The sequence below is a fragment of the Lemur catta genome, chromosome 11 (assembly GCF_020740605.2).
Source record: "Lemur catta isolate mLemCat1 chromosome 11, mLemCat1.pri, whole genome shotgun sequence".
In the NCBI taxonomy this organism is placed as follows: domain Eukaryota; kingdom Metazoa; phylum Chordata; class Mammalia; order Primates; family Lemuridae; genus Lemur; species Lemur catta.
The window spans coordinates 9,691,755-9,708,734 of record NC_059138.1 but is presented as its reverse complement, the minus strand read 5'-3'; the positions used below and the strand labels follow the sequence as shown (position 1 = coordinate 9,708,734).

At 37.7% G+C, this 16,980-nt stretch overlaps 2 protein-coding genes and 1 pseudogene across 2 annotated transcripts in view; all 3 read left to right on the top strand.

Annotated features, from left to right (window-relative positions):
- Positions 1-16,980, top strand: part of LOC123646921 (olfactory receptor 6B1) — a 70,508-nt gene that overhangs the window by 30,248 nt on the left and 23,280 nt on the right. The window lies entirely within an intron of this gene.
- On the top strand, positions 7,832-8,938 carry LOC123646920 (olfactory receptor-like protein OLF3). Its single transcript, XM_045564104.1, has one exon. It carries the CDS (start codon positions 7,896-7,898, stop codon positions 8,847-8,849), a length of 954 nt encoding a protein of 317 aa, XP_045420060.1. The 5' UTR covers positions 7,832-7,895; the 3' UTR covers positions 8,850-8,938.
- On the top strand, positions 16,829-16,967 carry LOC123647919 (annotated as a pseudogene).

Sequence of the window (16,980 nt, the reverse complement as noted above, 5' to 3'; positions counted from 1 at the left end):
ATTAAATCTCTTCATACATATTAAAAATTTGGAGAGGTATATAAAGTTAACACTATTGTGTTATTTTGGATAACCTTTCTTTCTCTTTTTGTTTCCCTATAGATTACAAGATTCTCTTTTTGTACATCTTATTTAGAGTCTTAAATCTTTTTAAGCAATCTATTATTTAGGAACTTAAGTAGAACCATGAGACATGTCCTATCCTCCTATCCCTCAACTCTTGGAAAGTGTTATAGGAGAACATCCTAAAACCTCACAAAGTTGGCTTCTCTGATTTTTTTAGAATGACTTAAGGCTTCAGTGGAGTATTGGAGGGAAAAAAGGTGGAGAACAGCCATCTGCAGAGGTAATAAGGGCAGCATGGAAGTCCTGCCCTTGAGAATTGGGAGTGGCGACAATTAATACTCTAATGCACGGAGCTCCTGGGAGGATCTGTCAGCCCCATGTTGCCAATGTAGCCACCACCACGCTTCATTAGTTTCGTGTGTTTGAGCCAATTTTGGAGCCCCTGTGAACTTCCTCCCCAGTTCCCTCAAATGTCAATGAGTCCCTGGGACACTTAATCTCTGTGGTCCACCAGCTTTTGTTATAGGGAAGCAATGTTTAGAAAACAACTTAATCCTAGACTGAGGCAAAGTCCATTTTGTAAGGCACTGGTTAATACTTGAGAACTCTTAATGGAGTTGTCAACAGAGGGTGGGTGTAAATACAGGTTTACAGAGGGGCAGTGATAGTGCTGATATGATTGGTTAGGTTAGAGACTTTAGGTCAGAAATATGAACCATGAATGGTAAAATCTTATCACTCTAAGTATCACAGAAAGTATGGTGAAATAATTCTGCTTTTCAGAAGCTGGAGACTTAGGTACATCCTCCATATACAAGTTTGTCAATTCCAGACTTTAGTAGAGGCAGAGAGAAAAAGAAAACGTGAAACAGAATGAGAGTGATTATTAATTAAATATTAGAGATATCATGAATGAATTCTGCATCATTTTGGGGGGAAGACACTTAGGGGAGAAGACTACATTAATAAAATATTTCATTAGGCATTAATATTCATGAACGTGTACTAGGAGTGTATTACCTTTCCAGAAAAGATAACTTGTCAATTGCTTTAAAATCTCTCACTTCAATGATTTCACTGAGAGTATGTATACACAGTATTTTGATTTTCTTTTCAATAGAAAAAATTAAATGTAAGATGATTAAATAGATCGTTTAAAGTCAAAAGGCTCTCAGAATGTGATCTGGGACTAGAATTGAGGTCTCCTGACTCATTTCAGGGTTGGTTCCTCTCAAATGGGGCTGTAGGGATTGCACTCTGGAAACTTGCTAGAGTGAGGGAACAGTACTGAAAATGGTACCCTAGTCTCCAATACAGGGACAAGAGATATAAGGAAGGTGAGGAGGACTTACACAATGAGACCATGATAAAATACATCACCAAAGGTGAGTTTCAGGATTGCACATGTTTGAGGAACGGGGCCCCAATAATTGGATTCAGATTATGTGAAAAGTCAGGCAACCAAATCAAAACAGGAAGTAAATAACAAGACCCTTAAGAAGAAAAACCAATCATCCTCTCAAGATATGAAACTATCGTTTGAACATTGCTTACCCAGTGGCACTGGAATTCTGTTTCCAAATATTAGGATGATGGAAAACCTCCTGCCCATGATGGATGTATTCCATGTATACAATAGCCAAGTGTGTAGCCACAGGTGAGATGAATCCTCCTCTAAATGAAAGTGACATTTTTATTGACAGCTCAACTGTACAGAGGTATGCTTCTGGTTTATTTGACCAGCATGAAAGAAAACTATCTGTAGATCATGGGTATTATCTGCATGTGCTCTCCTTCTGTATTTGGGACTCTATTTTGTCTCAGTGGAGATTGGAGCCAAATATGATTAAGCCTTAAGGAGTGTTACAAAAGATGATGCACAAACAAATTTTCCTAGGAGAAAACCTTTTGGCCTTTTATCCCATAGCCATAGGGCATCATTTATGTAATGATATAGGGCATTATCTCTAAAATATGGGTAATAGGCTCACCCTTCATCCTCACTATGTTTGAGATTAGATTTTCAAAGCTTATCCAATGTTTTTTCCAACTGTACCCTCTCTTAGTTGACAAGAATGGTGGAAAGGATTATTACTCTGAAATATTTCTGGAGAATGAGACATTGAGGAATCTTGTAGGGCTTACCTCCCGAGTCTTTCAAAATCAGTATTTCACTCTTTCTAATGTGGAGGGAAAGAGAGAACCTAATGTATTGAAACAGCCAGCCAATAGAAACCAATAGAAGTGGGAAATGATTAGTTTTAAATGTATAATATACTCACTAGGTGGGATAGGATAATAAAATGTGGCACCAACTGTTACAAATGGAAAAAGTACCTAAGTGTCAAGCCCTGGATATTTCCTTCCTTACAAAAGTAGATCGAGTATTTTGAGTGTTGATCTATAGAGTTACAATGAAATCTAAGTGCAGTTAAAAATGATAAGAGACATGAACAGTAGCATCTGAAGACATTTCCAAAAATCACAAGCAGTGATCCTGTCTGTGTGGCACCAACATGGTGAAAACTTCTGTCAATGTCTGGTTGGTTTTGCCTTATCTTTTTCTTGATGAACACTTGCTCACAGTTTCTTCAAGGGCTTATTATTTCTATTACAGCAGGAACATGGGGAGGATGTGGTAAAAGGCTAGGGGGCTTTATGTGAGAAGTCACACTGTTACTTGGGGTTATGCCCTTTCTTCTTGGGCACTCTGCAGAGCTGTGGGGCACTGGGCATGGACAGGACCACCATCTGGGACATCAACTGGTCAGAGTTTAAGAAAATTATAACAGACTAGTTGGGAGATGCCGGATTCCATGATTCCAAAATACCAGACATTTACAAAAATATTAACAAAAATCAATGCCTGAGAATTGACCATTAGAAATGTGTTTAATTAACTTAGGATTCTGACTTCTTTGATATTCCTTTAAGATGAGGAGAGGGAAGGGCCAGTTTAGAGCAGGGACCATGTGTACCGGAAGGCAGGCCTTGATGTACAGAGTTATAGACAATGGCGTAAAGCAATCTGGCTCATAGATGAAGCATTAGAAGATAGACTCAGAGAACGGGGGCTAGGAATGTCCAAAGCCAAATTTTATCTGCCCCATCCTGATCAAGGCTAGTCCAGTTTTAATGTCAAGCCAGCATGGTCATCTGAATATTTCACTCCTCATTTTCTTGTTCAGGTGACAAATATTTTCAGCTAATGATGTTATGAGGCAGTAGTATATTGAACCAATAGGAAAAAGAATAGTGGGTGAATTAATCAAAGGTAGAATAGGTCCAAAATAACATTTAATTTCTTACAATTTAGACTAAATTTTTATAATAAAGAAAATATAAAAGTTTCCATGGAATTAAGAAATAGATTTACTTTTTGAAAAAAGTTTGATTGAAATTTAAGTATTAAATTAGATGTATTGTGTCATATAAAAAGAGTTGTGTGAGGAAATGGAAAACATATTTTTTGTCTTTATTTCTTTGTCATAGTGAGAAGAACATTTCAGTTCTGATATTTGCTGTAACTGATAATTACTGGATAAAGGGAGAAAGCACATGGAGGTACTTTTAACCAGGGCCCCCAAATGGTAACATTTTAACTGAGTAACTTGAGTGTTTCTGTTAATATGTCAACTCTGACTTTTGTTGCAATTTCAGCATAATTCCCATCTCAAGCTCCTGTTTTCTACTTGTTTATGACATATTGTAAAGGATCAGTGTAAGTTGATATACTACTTCACAATAAGTTTAGGTATTTCGTGTTATAAAACCTTTTATTTAGTGTTATTTCATTTTTAAACATTTCACTAAAAGAACAATACTTAACCTAACCATAATAAATTTCAGGCACTAGCAATAGACAGGGCTTTAAGGAGATAATTTTTTATGGAGTATTTCAATTATATGTTTCAAATTGTATCATATATTGTGTTCAATTCATCATAGCCACAGCAATTATCCTAACTTCACCCTTCATAAAACACAGCCATGAACAAGTCCCTCCCCTGTGGTGCTCCTGTCTTAAACTAAGGAGATGAACCACAGGGGCATGTCATTCTTCAACACTGTGCTCTGAGCATGCAGCATGAGTTGTTTATTTTTCAATAGACAATGAAAACTCTAAATATATAGAGAGAGCAGTGTGGTTTGAGGTTTGCTTAGTTTGAGGATGATATGACCCAAAGAAGGTAAAATAGGATTTTATTGTTTATTAAAGGAGCATTAGGTGTTGGCAAAAAGGTAAAGTTGGATAAATACTGAGTAGAGAATACAAATCACACTTGTACACGAGGAAGAGCTAAATAGGATGGACTCATAATTGTGTCCATTGTTCAACGCAGGTTTTGAACTTTAGCTTCATGCTTAACCCTGTACTAAGATGTTTTTGTTGTCTCATTTGTATAGAAAAATGGAAAATGGAGAAAATATTTCCCCATTTTTCCCTTAGTTATTTGACTTCAATGAAAAAACACAGGTTTAGGGAGAGTTATAGAACTACAAATAGAACTTAAGAGGTCAACCTCTGCTTGGTGATAGGAGTGACTGGATATGAAGCATGTAAACACGTTGTCTGGCCCTAGTCCACTCTCTACACTGAAGTGAAAGTAGAAATCCAGTTTCATTTAGCTGGAAGCTGAGCTCAAATCAATATGAAGATGTTATTAACTGCAGGTTTGGTAAAATCATCTGGACAGCACATTTTTCCTCCTTCGTTTGGCTTTCAAATGCACATGATATTTCTTTTTTCTTTATCTACCATGAGTCCCTAGATGGACTGTATGAGTGTAGGAAAAAAGGTATATTTAAATATTAATTTTTTGAAACCAAGGCAATAGCCTTGGAAGTAAATAGCAACAATAATGTGTTAAAAGTTACCAGTTAATATATCAGTGAAAAGTATTTAAGTATTAGCAGCCTATTTTACTAAACTACTTTACTGTAAAGCACACAGCATGATAATAGATGGTACAATTAATAAAATAAAAGTTATAAATAGGACAGGACTGGATTATGGATTGCATGGAAACTTCTCTACCCAGGATAAACTTAATTTTGTAAACATGTAGATATTATAGATCTGTTTATGCATAAAAACTGTATAATAAATTTGTACTTTGCAGGATTAATTTGGAGGTAGAGTGGGATGCTTGGAGTGTTTAGAGGTTATATCCGAGAAATTCCCAAGGTCTTATACTCTGTAAGATGAGAACGATGGGGGCAAGGATAAGTCTGAACAAAGATTAAGAGGAAATTGTGAGATAAGCAATAGAAGAAATAAAGGAAAAGGATTTATTCTGTGGGGAGTGGTGAGGAGGAGAGAAAAATCAAACATGATTCATTGGTAGAGTGGGAGAAACCTAACTGTGTTGGTAGAAATAAAGAAGTCAGTAGGGAATTGTGGCTGTGAAGAGAGGAGTACAGTCGTTGGTGAGATATTTAGGAAATATTTGTTAAGCTTTTGCAGAATGCGTCTGGAGCTTTGGAGAGAAGGCTATGAGATAAATGTAAAATTGAGAGTGAGCCACATAGAGTTGATAAAAAATTATTACAGTTAGAAATAAGAAGCCCTCCAAGAAAAACTGTAGAAAGAAGAGCACGAGAATAGAACCTTAGAAAATGCTCCCGCAATGGAGCAGGAGAATTTAGGAAAGTTATCTAAGAATGTAGACATGGAAAATTGGAATGGAGGAAAATCAGGACAGAAGCATATGAGGAGTTCAGAATGTGAAGGAACAAATATGTAACATTGTTAAAAGCTAAGTAGAGAGTGCAAATAGAATAAAAATCTCTGGCATTGAAGATAGTGGGTTATCAGTAACCTTTAAATTTTCAACTTCTACAGATTAGTGAAAGTGGAAATTTCCATGGGCTAAGGGATGACTATTAAGAAATGAATAGAAAATGGCCACCAATCATTTGAGAAGTGAAATGAAGGGAACTTTAGAATGGTAAATACACGCAAAGATTCCTCTCCCTGTATATTTTCTTTTATAATGAGGTAGAAGGAGCCAGGCAGGAGCAAAAGAAACCTGAGGATGGTAGAGAGGAAGAATAAGCAAATGAATAATTTCCTGAAAGAGAGAGAGAGCATGAGTCAAGACGAACTATCGTCACTTAATAGCGGACACCTGAACAGACAGGTCCTTCAACTCCTTTAATTTGACCAAGAACTTTTTCAGCTGGCCAATATCATGCCATTTTGCAGATGAAAAATATGAGGCTCAGAGAGACTAAGCAGCTTGCTCCAGGTCTGAGGAAGCAGAACAGATGTGTATTCACAGCAGGAGCTGTTTGGCTCTGAAGCTGAATCTTTCTCTACGATGTGACACTGTCACTCATTTCTGATGTGACAAGGGCTATAGTGGAGAGATGTCCAGGGTGAGTGGGGGAGTCGTGGGCTTACAAGGTCCCCAGGCAGCTGGCCCAGTGCAGCAGAGGAGCAAACGACTGTAACAATCTCTCTGTGTCTTTTCCTCCACCCATGAGTCAGCTCTGTGAGCACAGGGAAGGGCAATATTCACCCTGAAATCCCAGCATCTAGCAAAGATGGCACTTCATTGATGTTTGCCAAATTAATGGGAAAAAGTCTAATTCAGATGCAGATCTGCTGTCTATGCAACAATAGTTGACAAGTTTTTTAAATAAAACATTTTGTTGAGGTTTTGGAATTTAAATTTGAGTGGCCTCTTTGAGGCAATCAGATGTCTCCTCAGGCTGATGATGATTTCAGAGAAACACCCAGAGGGATGGAGGTGGAGCATCAGGACAGAGCAGGAGAGGAGGAAGTGCTGGAGGGAGAGCAGGTTGTGAGGAGGACCTTAGGGGAGTGTTTAGAAAGAGCGTGTATGACTGTCTCAAGCCTGAGGAGATGGGCGTTTCTGGAAGTCTGTGTTTGTCCTTTATCAGGTAAGAGAGTTGAAGTGTTGACAGTCTTTCAGCTCAGAGACCCCTAGTCTGAGGAAGAACCTCTGTTTCTGGCCTCAGTCCCTCAGTCCCTCCTGCCTCCTTTCTCACCTGCTCTCCCTGATATTGTGCACTTCAGTACAAGGGAAGCCGGTGAACGGGCAGATGAGGAATAAGAAGCAGTCAGTTCTAAAAAATGTTTTTAAAATGTAACTTCTTTCTGTTTAATGTTCAAAACTGACACTATAACATATTGGTTTTACTGAAGAAGCACCTGCTGAGGAATATAAAACATAAAAGGAATCTCCGTTCCAATGTACCTCTGCATGAATTCATATCTCTGTGTCTTAAAAATTTGTGTTCTCTTTCTCCCTTTTATTTAGAAAGTCTAAGTGTACATACATACTCTTATTTGCTTTCTTTGGAGGTCATATCCAGAGGAGCAAATTGAAAGAGAAAAATATAAAGAAAGACATAAAATTTGTAATAGATTCACATATTTCTTCAGGATGGGTCTAGTTGACATATTTAAGTTAATTCTTGAACTTCCCAACCACATTCTTCTTCATTGCTTATCATTTTACCTGCTGTTGTCACACACTATTCTCTCCTTTCCTTGGAATCTGAGGTAAGTTGGTAGGAGTGTAGAACTCCTAAAATTACACCACATTGTCTCCAGGCAGTAATTGACCTCCCTGACACCACATTGTGCCTCATGAAAGCAACAGACTGTCTCTCTGATGCAACATAGATATAATGGATATTGGGATAAGGGCTATCATCTTGGTCAATAAATGGTCTGAAGGGCTTCCCTAAGGCTGGCTGGCATATAGTGTGCATTCAAAAAAGTTATTCTTATGGTTATTCAACAACTTCTATTTTTTCTGACTCTCTCTGCAGATTAATAGTCCTCACATTTCTTAATGGGAACAGATAACCAGACATGGGTGAGAGAATTTATTCTCCTCGGCCTGTCCAGTGACTGGGACACTCAGGTGGCCCTCTTTGTCCTGTTCTTGGTCATGTACCTGGCGACAGTGCTGGGGAACTTTCTCATTGTTCTCCTGATCAGACTGGACAGCCGACTCCACACTCCCATGTATTTCTTTCTCACCAACCTCTCCCTTGTTGATGTCTCCTATGCCACAAGCATAGTCCCTCAGATGCTGGTGCATTTTCTTGCAAAACGTAGAGTCATCCCACTCCTGAGCTGTGAAGCCCAGTTATTTTTCTCCCTGGCATTGGGTGGGATTGAGTTTGTTCTCCTGGCAGTGATGGCCTATGACCGCTATGTGGCTGTGTGTGACCCCCTGCGATACTCGGCTGTCATGCATGGAGGGCTGTGTGCTAGGTTGGCCATCACGTCCTGGGTCAGTGGCTCCGTCAACTCTCTCATGCAGACTGCCATCACCTTTCAGCTGCCCATGTGCACTAACAAGTTTATTGATCATATATCCTGTGAACTTCTAGCTGTGGTCAGGCTGGCTTGTGTGGACACCTCCTCCAATGAGGTCGCCATCATGGTGTCTAGCATTGTCCTTCTGATGACACCCTTCTGCCTGGTTCTTTTGTCCTACATCCGGATCATCTCCACCATCCTGAAGATCCAGTCCACAGAGGGAAGGAGGAAAGCCTTCCACACGTGTGCCTCTCACCTCACGGTGGTTGCCCTGTGCTATGGCATGGCCATTTTCACTTACATCCAGCCCCGCTCCAGTCCCTCTGTCCTTCAGGAGAAGCTAATCTCTCTGTTCTATGCCATTTTGACACCAGTGCTGAATCCCATGATTTACAGTCTGAGGAATCAGGAGGTGAAGGGGGCCTGGCAGAAACTATTAGGGAAATTCTCTGGGTTAACATCAAAACTGGCAGGTTGATGATTCATGATCATCACTGAGAGGAAAGAGCTTTGCCTCAGTCTTCTCCACCAAACTCAGATGTGACAGACCTGAACCACATTGCCGTGGCAACCAGGAAGTGATGGCGTACTGTGTGCTGCTGACGTTACGTAGGAGGCTGAGTGGTGATGTTGGGGTGTGGGATGTGGGGGTATTTTTGTGTAGCAGCAGCATGATCAAAAGAATTAGGCACTGCAACACTAGACCTGCTTCACTTATTTAATCCCCTTTCCTATGTCTTGATAGTAATTGGAATAAACCAAATATAGTTTTACTATTTTTGTTTGTTACATTGTTTATAATTATGGATGTATTTGTGGGTCTTACATTCCACAACTGGTTCTTATTTCCCCATGTTTTGAAAAAGGTTATACTGTTTCATGGGAACAAAGTGCATTTTCACATTTGAATATTTGCTCACAATAATGCATGATATATGTAGCTACATCCTGTAAATTTATGATTCATGGAGGAACATCAACTAAAGATCTAGTATTAGTCTGATAAGAATATAACCAAGGGTTGTTTATGCACAATGGCCTTATTGGCTGAAGCTTTCACTCTGTACTGCCCTAATCCTGACATCTGGGGCCATCAGATGTTCCTTCATTTATCCCATTGAAATCCAGCATTTTGTTCAGCCATCTTCTAGAAAATTTCTTCTTTATAACTCCTATGAACACAATTCCCTGACTTTTCTGAGGCTTCTATATCTTTCTCCTCATCAAAGTATAGCAGGATAACAAAACAATAAGTATAATATTAAACAAGTTACCAAACCAAATTCAGCTTTCTCATCCATAACTTATGAAGAATAATGAGCTCCTCATGAGAAGTGTGGTAGGATTAAATGAAATACATGTAAAACCCTTACTAAAATGTCTGACACACAGATAGCACTTGATACCTGTTAGCTGTCACTATTATTATTTTTCCTAGTAGAGTATCCTGTCCATTTTTCCTTATTCCCTGTCCCTCCTGACCTTCTGGAAAACGTTTTAGGCCAAATAATTGGTCTGCCCAGAACAATCTAAGAAGCCTGATAGGAGAAGGGGTGCTGGCAAGTCTCCAGAAAACAGATGTCAGGTAATAAACAAATTCTGTCTCATATTCTCGACAGGGAAGATATTATCTGTCTCCAAGGGGTTAAAAATTAGTTCTTGGGTGGGGACAAAAAATATTAGATATTATAATGGTTTGTAGTCCTCCAAAAGACCACAGTACATAAACAAATATACAGTATATCTGCAGTATTCAAATTTCATGGAGTTGGGTGATTAAGAAAAAAATACCGGCTGGGCGAGGTGGCTCACGCCTGGAATCCTAGCACTCTGGGAGGCCGAGGCGGATGGATCGTTTGAGCTCAGGAGTTCGAGACCAGCCTGAGCAAGAGCAAGACCCCGTCTCTACTAAAAAATATTATAGAAAGAAATTATCTGGACAAACAACTAAAAATATAGAAAAAATTGACCAGGCATGGTGGCACATGCCTGTGGTCCCAGCTATTCTGGAGGCTGAGGCAGTAGGATTGCTCGAGCTGAGGAGTTTGAGGTTCATGTGAGCTAGGCTGACGCCACAGCACTCTAGCCCAGGCAACTGTAGCCAGGGCAACAGAGCGAGACTCTGTCTTAAAAAAGAAAAAGAAAAAGAAAAAAAGAAAAAATACTTAAAACGTTTTTTTAAGGGGAACAATAATGAATAGAAGGTTGAGTAACACTGCTCTGTCTGTAGATAACTGTTTCTTGTTTGGGCACAAATCCTCACAAGTGAATCATAAGCACAGAGGACAGAAGACAAATAGTTTAGGGTTAATCGACTTGAAATCAACCCTATTTTTGCCTATTTAGTTCATATGCCTAGACCTTGTCCACTTTGACCCACTCTCTCTAATTGAATCTTCTTGCCCAGTTGGCTCTTCCTGGTCAAGTCAGTCTTATTGCTATTCCATCCCAGAGTTTCATTTGTTTTAAATCTCTTTGTAGCTCAAATACTATTGGATCAGAACCTTCAGAAAGGCCTAGCACCACACAGACTGCCTTGTTCCAGAGCTAGCTGCAATTGAGCACTCCCTCTAATGTTCCTCATGGCACTAAGGCTGCACATGAGAATCACCAAGGACACTAAAAGATACTGGTGCTCATGTTCTATCCACAGAGATTCTAGTTTAATTGGTTTGTGGCAAGATTCATGTCCTTCTCCAAGTATTCTAAGGACTTACCCGTAAACTTGCATCCTATTGGGTAACGGCTCTAAAACATCAGTGTGCATCTGTGTTAGTGTATAAAAATACATTTTTGTATATTGATCTTGTATCTTATAATCCTGTTTGTATTCATTTTCTAGGGCTATCATAACAAAATACTATATCCTGGGTGGCTTAAACAACTGAAATTTATTTTATCACAGTTCTGGAGGCTAGAAGTCCAGGATCGAGTTGTCAGCAAGTTTGATTTCTCCTGAGGCCTCTCTCTTTGGCTTGCAAATGATTGCCTTCTCCGAGTCCTCACACAGTCTTTCCTCTGTGCATGCTATCCCTAGTATCTTTCTGTGTGTCCTAATCTCTTCTTAGATTTTAAGAGGATACCAATATGAGGACACCACTCTGATTGCATTATGGCACACCCTAACAGCCTCATTTTAACTTAATCACCTCGTTAAAGGGTCTATCTCCAAATATATTCTTAGGTACTGGGTGTTAGGGCTACAACTTATGGATTTGGGGGGGACATAATTCAGTCCATAGCAAAATTTAACTTATTAATTAGTTCTGATAGCTTTTTATGGATTTCTTAGTATTTTCTATATACAAGATCCTGTCATCTGTGAATATAAATTGTTTAATTCTTCCTTTACCATATAGATGCCTTTTATTTATTTTTATTGCTTAAATGCCTTGGCTAGAACTTCCAGCACAATGTTGAGTAAAGGTAGTAAGAGTGGACATTCTTGTCTTGTTCCTGATCTTAGCGGGAAAGCATCCAGTGTTTCAACCTTAAGTATAATGTTAGCTGTGGGTTTTTTACATGACCTTTATCAGGAAAGTTCCCTGGTTCAATGAGTGTTTTTATCATAAAAGGGTATTGAATTTTGTCAAATACTTTCTCTGCCTCTTTTGAGATCATCGTGTGGTTTTTGTCTTTTATTCTATTAATATGTTGTATGACATTGATTGATTTCCATGTGGTAAGACAAACTTACATTCCTGGGATAAGTGTTACTTGGCCAGGGTACATAATTCTTTTTATAAATTGCTGGATTTGATATGCGAATATTTTTAAGGGTTTTTGAGTCTATAATGATAAAGAATATTGATTGTTAGTTTTTTTTTTCCTCTGACATCTTTGTGTGGTTTGGTATCAGAGCAATTCATAAAAAGAATTGGATAGTGTTTCCTCCTTTTCTATTTTTTGAAAGAGTTTGAGATGAACTGGTGTTAATTCTTCTTTAAATGGTTGGTAGAATTTACTTGTGAAGACATCTAGTTCTACTCTTTTCTTTTTATATATTTATTTCAAAATACTATGGGGGTACAAATATTTTTGGTTACATGTATTGATTTTGTTATGCTTGAGTCAGGGTTATAAGTTTGCCCAGCACCCAGATAGTGTTCACTGTACCATGTAGGTAGATTTTTGCCAAAACTCTCTTTTCCTCCACTTGCTTGATTTCCACGAGTTTTACTTTCTCTGTGCACATGTGTGTTCCTTGGTTAGTTCCAATTTAACAGTGAGTTCATGTGGTGTTTGTTTTCCCACTCTTTAGATACTTCACTTAGGATAATGGTCTCCAGTTCCATCCAAATTGTTGCAAAATGCCTTAAAATTCATCCTTCTTCATGGCTGAGCAATATTCTATAGTATACATTTTTGTTAATCCACTCATGAATCGACGGGCACTTGGGTTGATTTCACATCTTTGCAACTGCAAAGTGTGCTGCAATAAACATTCAAGTGCAGGTGGCTTTTTGATAAAATGACTTTTTTTCCTTTGGGTAAATACCCGGTAGTGGGATTGCTGGATCAAATGGTAGGTCTCCTTCTAGTTCTTTGAGGAGTCTCTATACTGTTTTCCATAGAGGTTGTACTAATTTGCGTCCCACAAACACTGTATAAGCATTCCTTTCTCTTTGCATCTACACCAGCATCTATTGTTTCTAGACTTTTTAATGAAAGCCTTTCTAGCTAGGGTAAGGTGATATCTCATTGTGGTTTTAATTTGCATTTCCCTGATGATTGGCGATGTTGAGCATGTTTTTTGTGTGTTTATTGGCCATTTGTCTATCTTCTTTCAAAGACCATTTGTCTTTGAAAAGCTTCTGTTCATGTCTTTTGCCTTCTTTTTAATGGAGTTGCTTGGTTTTCCATTGCTGATTTGCTTGAGTTCTTTGTAGATTCTGGATATTGGCCCTTTATCGGATGTATAGCTTGAGAATATTTTCGTCCATTCTGTAGGTTGTTTGTATAGTTTGTTGGTTATTTCCTTAGTTGTGAAGAAACTTTTTAATTTGATCAAGTCCCATTTAATTTATTTTTGTTGTTGCTGTGATTGCCATTAAGGTCTTCTTCATAAATTCTTTGCCTTGGCCAATATCTAGAAGAGTTTTTCCTATATTTTATTCTAGAATTCTTATGGTTTCATGCCTTACATTTAAGTCTTTTATCCATCTTGAATTAATTTTTGTGAGTGGTGGAGATATGCATCCTGTTTCATTCTTCTGCATGTGGCTATCCAATTTTTCTAGCACCATTTATTGAATAGGGCTTCTTTTCCCCAGTGTATATTTTTGTCTGCTTTGTCAAAGATCAATTGGCTGTATGAGGATGGTTTTATAACTGGATTTTCTGTTCTGTTCCATTAGTCTATGCCTCCATTTTTATGCCAATACCATGCTGTTTTGGCTACTATAGCCTTGTAGTATAGTTTGAAGTGTGGTAATGTGATGTCTCCAGATTTGTTCTTTTTGCTTATGAGTGCTTTGGCTATTTGGACTCTTTTCTGGTTCTAAACAAAGCATACAATTATGTTTTCTAGATCTTTGAAATGCATCATTGGTATTTTGATGGGGATTGCATTGCATCTGTAAATCATTTTGGGTGGTATGGACATTTTAACAATGTTGATTCTCCCGATCTATGAGCATGATATGGTTTTCCATTTGTGTCGTCTGTAATTTCTTTCCTTAGTGTTTCATAGTTCTCTTTGTAGAGATCTTTCATCCCCTTGATTAAGTATATTCCTACGTATTTTATTTTAATTGTAGACATTGTGAATGGTATTGAGTCTTTGATTTGACTCTCAGCTTGACTGTTATTGGTGTATAGAAATGCTACTGATTTGCATAAATTTATTTTGTAACCCAAGACTTTTCTAAATTTATTTATCAATTCCAAGAGTCTCTTGATGGAGTCTTTGGGGTTTATAGATATGATTATATTATCAGCAAAAAGAGATAGTTTGACCTGTTCTTTCCTGACTTGGGTACCCTTTATTTCTTTCTCTTGCCCGATTGCTCTGGCTAGGACTTTCATCATGTCAAACTTCAGCTGCGAGAGTAGGTATCTTTTCTTATTCCTGATCTAAAGTAATGCATCTCTAGATTCTTTCTGTGGATTTGGGATATTTAACCTTTACCAACTTTAAGTTCCTTTCTGGCTCTATTTGTTAAATGATTTTTAAAATAAATGTATATTGTACTTTATCAAATCTTTTTAATCCATCTATTAAAATAATCACATAATTTTTTTCTTTTTTAGTCTATTAATGTAGCTAATTATATTACTTAATTATCTGATGGTGAACTATCCTTGCATCCTTGGGAAAAGCTATATTTTATTATGTTAAGTTATATTTTAAATACACTATTGGATTTCCTTAGCTAATATTTCATTAAAAGTTAGTGGGCCCATAATCATCTTGCCTAGCCACATTCTTGTTGCTTTTTGGAATAAGTACTATATATGCTCATAGGATGAGATCAGCAGATACAAGTCAGATAGTGCAGAGATAATCCTAAGTAGAAACCAACCCCTACAGCATAGAGCTTAGGACAATAAATATATATTTTCCTTGTTGAGAATCTTCTGCATGTTAGCTGTCCAAACAGTGAAGTAGTCTTACTTAAGCTGTAAAGAAGAATATGAAATGCCATGTACTGTATTAACACTTAGAAGAAAAAAGGGGAAATTGGATGTTAATGGATTGCTGTAAGTCTGCCATAGAAGGTGGTTGATATGATCATATATCTTAAAAAATCCATATTTAATAAACAAATTATTGGAAATAATGAGAGCTCAGCAAGGTGGCTAGGTACATAAAATCAGTAATATTTCTATATCCTAGCAGCAACTATAAAAAATAATATAGAATATACCATTTATAATAGCAATATAAACCATAAAAGAATCAAGAAATAAATCTAATAAAACACATGCAAGACCTTTAATGAGAAGAGTTTAATAATTTAAAAGAAAGACATAGAAGAAGGCCTAAAATAAATGGAGTGATAGCTGCTTCTGGCTTAAAAATAATTAATATTATGAAAGTCAACTTTTCTCCAAATGAATATGTGAATTTAAGGGAATAACAATCCAAATGTAGCAGATATTTTTTAAAATGGTACTTGATAGGTTGATTTAACTTCACATGAAAGAAAAACTACCAAGCAAGAGTAACTAAAGTGTTTTTGAGAAAAAAGTGAAATAAAGTAAGTCCTACCTTACTAAATACCAAAATATATTATAAAGTAAGTACAATTAAAACTGTGGGACTGGTGTAGCAAAAGACAAATGCATCAATGAATAAAAATGCAGTCCAAAAAGAAACTTTTGTATATGGGAATCTAGTATATCATAAATTCATAATTTCAAATAAAATTAGGAAAACAAGTACTACTAAATAAATGATGGGGCAACTAGCTATACTAACAGGAAAAATAAATGTCATTTTTTCTATCATGCACCACAAAGACAAATTATTCCTAAAATCTGAAGGTGAGGAAGTGCATTTTACAAATGAGTTTATGTCTGTTCCCTCCTATAACCAGATAAACAATGGTAAAAGAATAAGAAATGAGATAATAAATTCACAAAATAAAGAGGACAGTAAATAAGGAAACAGGTTTTATGAGAGATGTCAGCAACATTTTGGGAGCTAGAAAGCAACTTTTTTCTCTTCTCTTCCCTGCCTTTCCCTGCCTTCCCCTCCTCACCCCTTCCCTCTTCTCTTTTCTTTTTAAGGTGTACCGCTACTCGGGCATTTCTCTCTCCAACTCTAGCGCTCAGGCTGACAGCTCTCTCTAGGCATATTGTTTAACGTGCTTAGAAAGTGGTTCTCAGATCATGGGCCATTGCCTCAGTTCCAGAACAAGCCAGGGAGAAGATACAAGCTGGTTTTCCTAGGGCACTGCCAGGTCGCTGAGCAGAGAATGAGAGCAGCCTCCGGCATTCATCCTAACAATGCAGTGCACACATGGGGAAATCTCCACTTTCATCCTGGGGAAGGGGAGAGAGACACTTTGCTGATCTACAGGGTTCACTTAGCTTAACATCCTCACTAGAGTTTTTTTCACACAGGTAGTTGTGCTTTCATTAATATTAAAGATTCTGAGAACTAGGCTGGGCGTGGTGGCTCACACCTGTAATCCTAGCACTCTGGAAGGTGGAGGCAGGCAGATTGCTTAAACTCAGGAGTTCAAGACCAGTCTGATCATGAGCAAAGACCCTGTCTCTATTAAATGTAGAAAAATTAGCTGGGCATAGTGGTGTGAGCCTGTAGTCCCAGCTACGCACGAGGCTGAGGCAGGAGAATCACTTGAGCCCAGGAATTTGAGGTTGCAGAAAGCTATGATGACGCCACTACACTCTAGCTGGGGTGACAGAGCAAGACTCTGTCTCTCAAAAAAAAAAAAAAAAAAGAAAAAAATGTTCTGAGAACTAACCAGTTCTGAAGTCTGTCTTCCCATTGTTTCTCAGACTTTTGGCTAGGATCAAGTGTAGTATCTGTTCTTATCACTTTAATATCTGATACATTAAAATTTTTTAAAATTAAAAACAAAATAAAGTCTGTCTTCCTTAAAGTTAGGGGGAAGGCAAAAGTTCTATGAAGGATACAG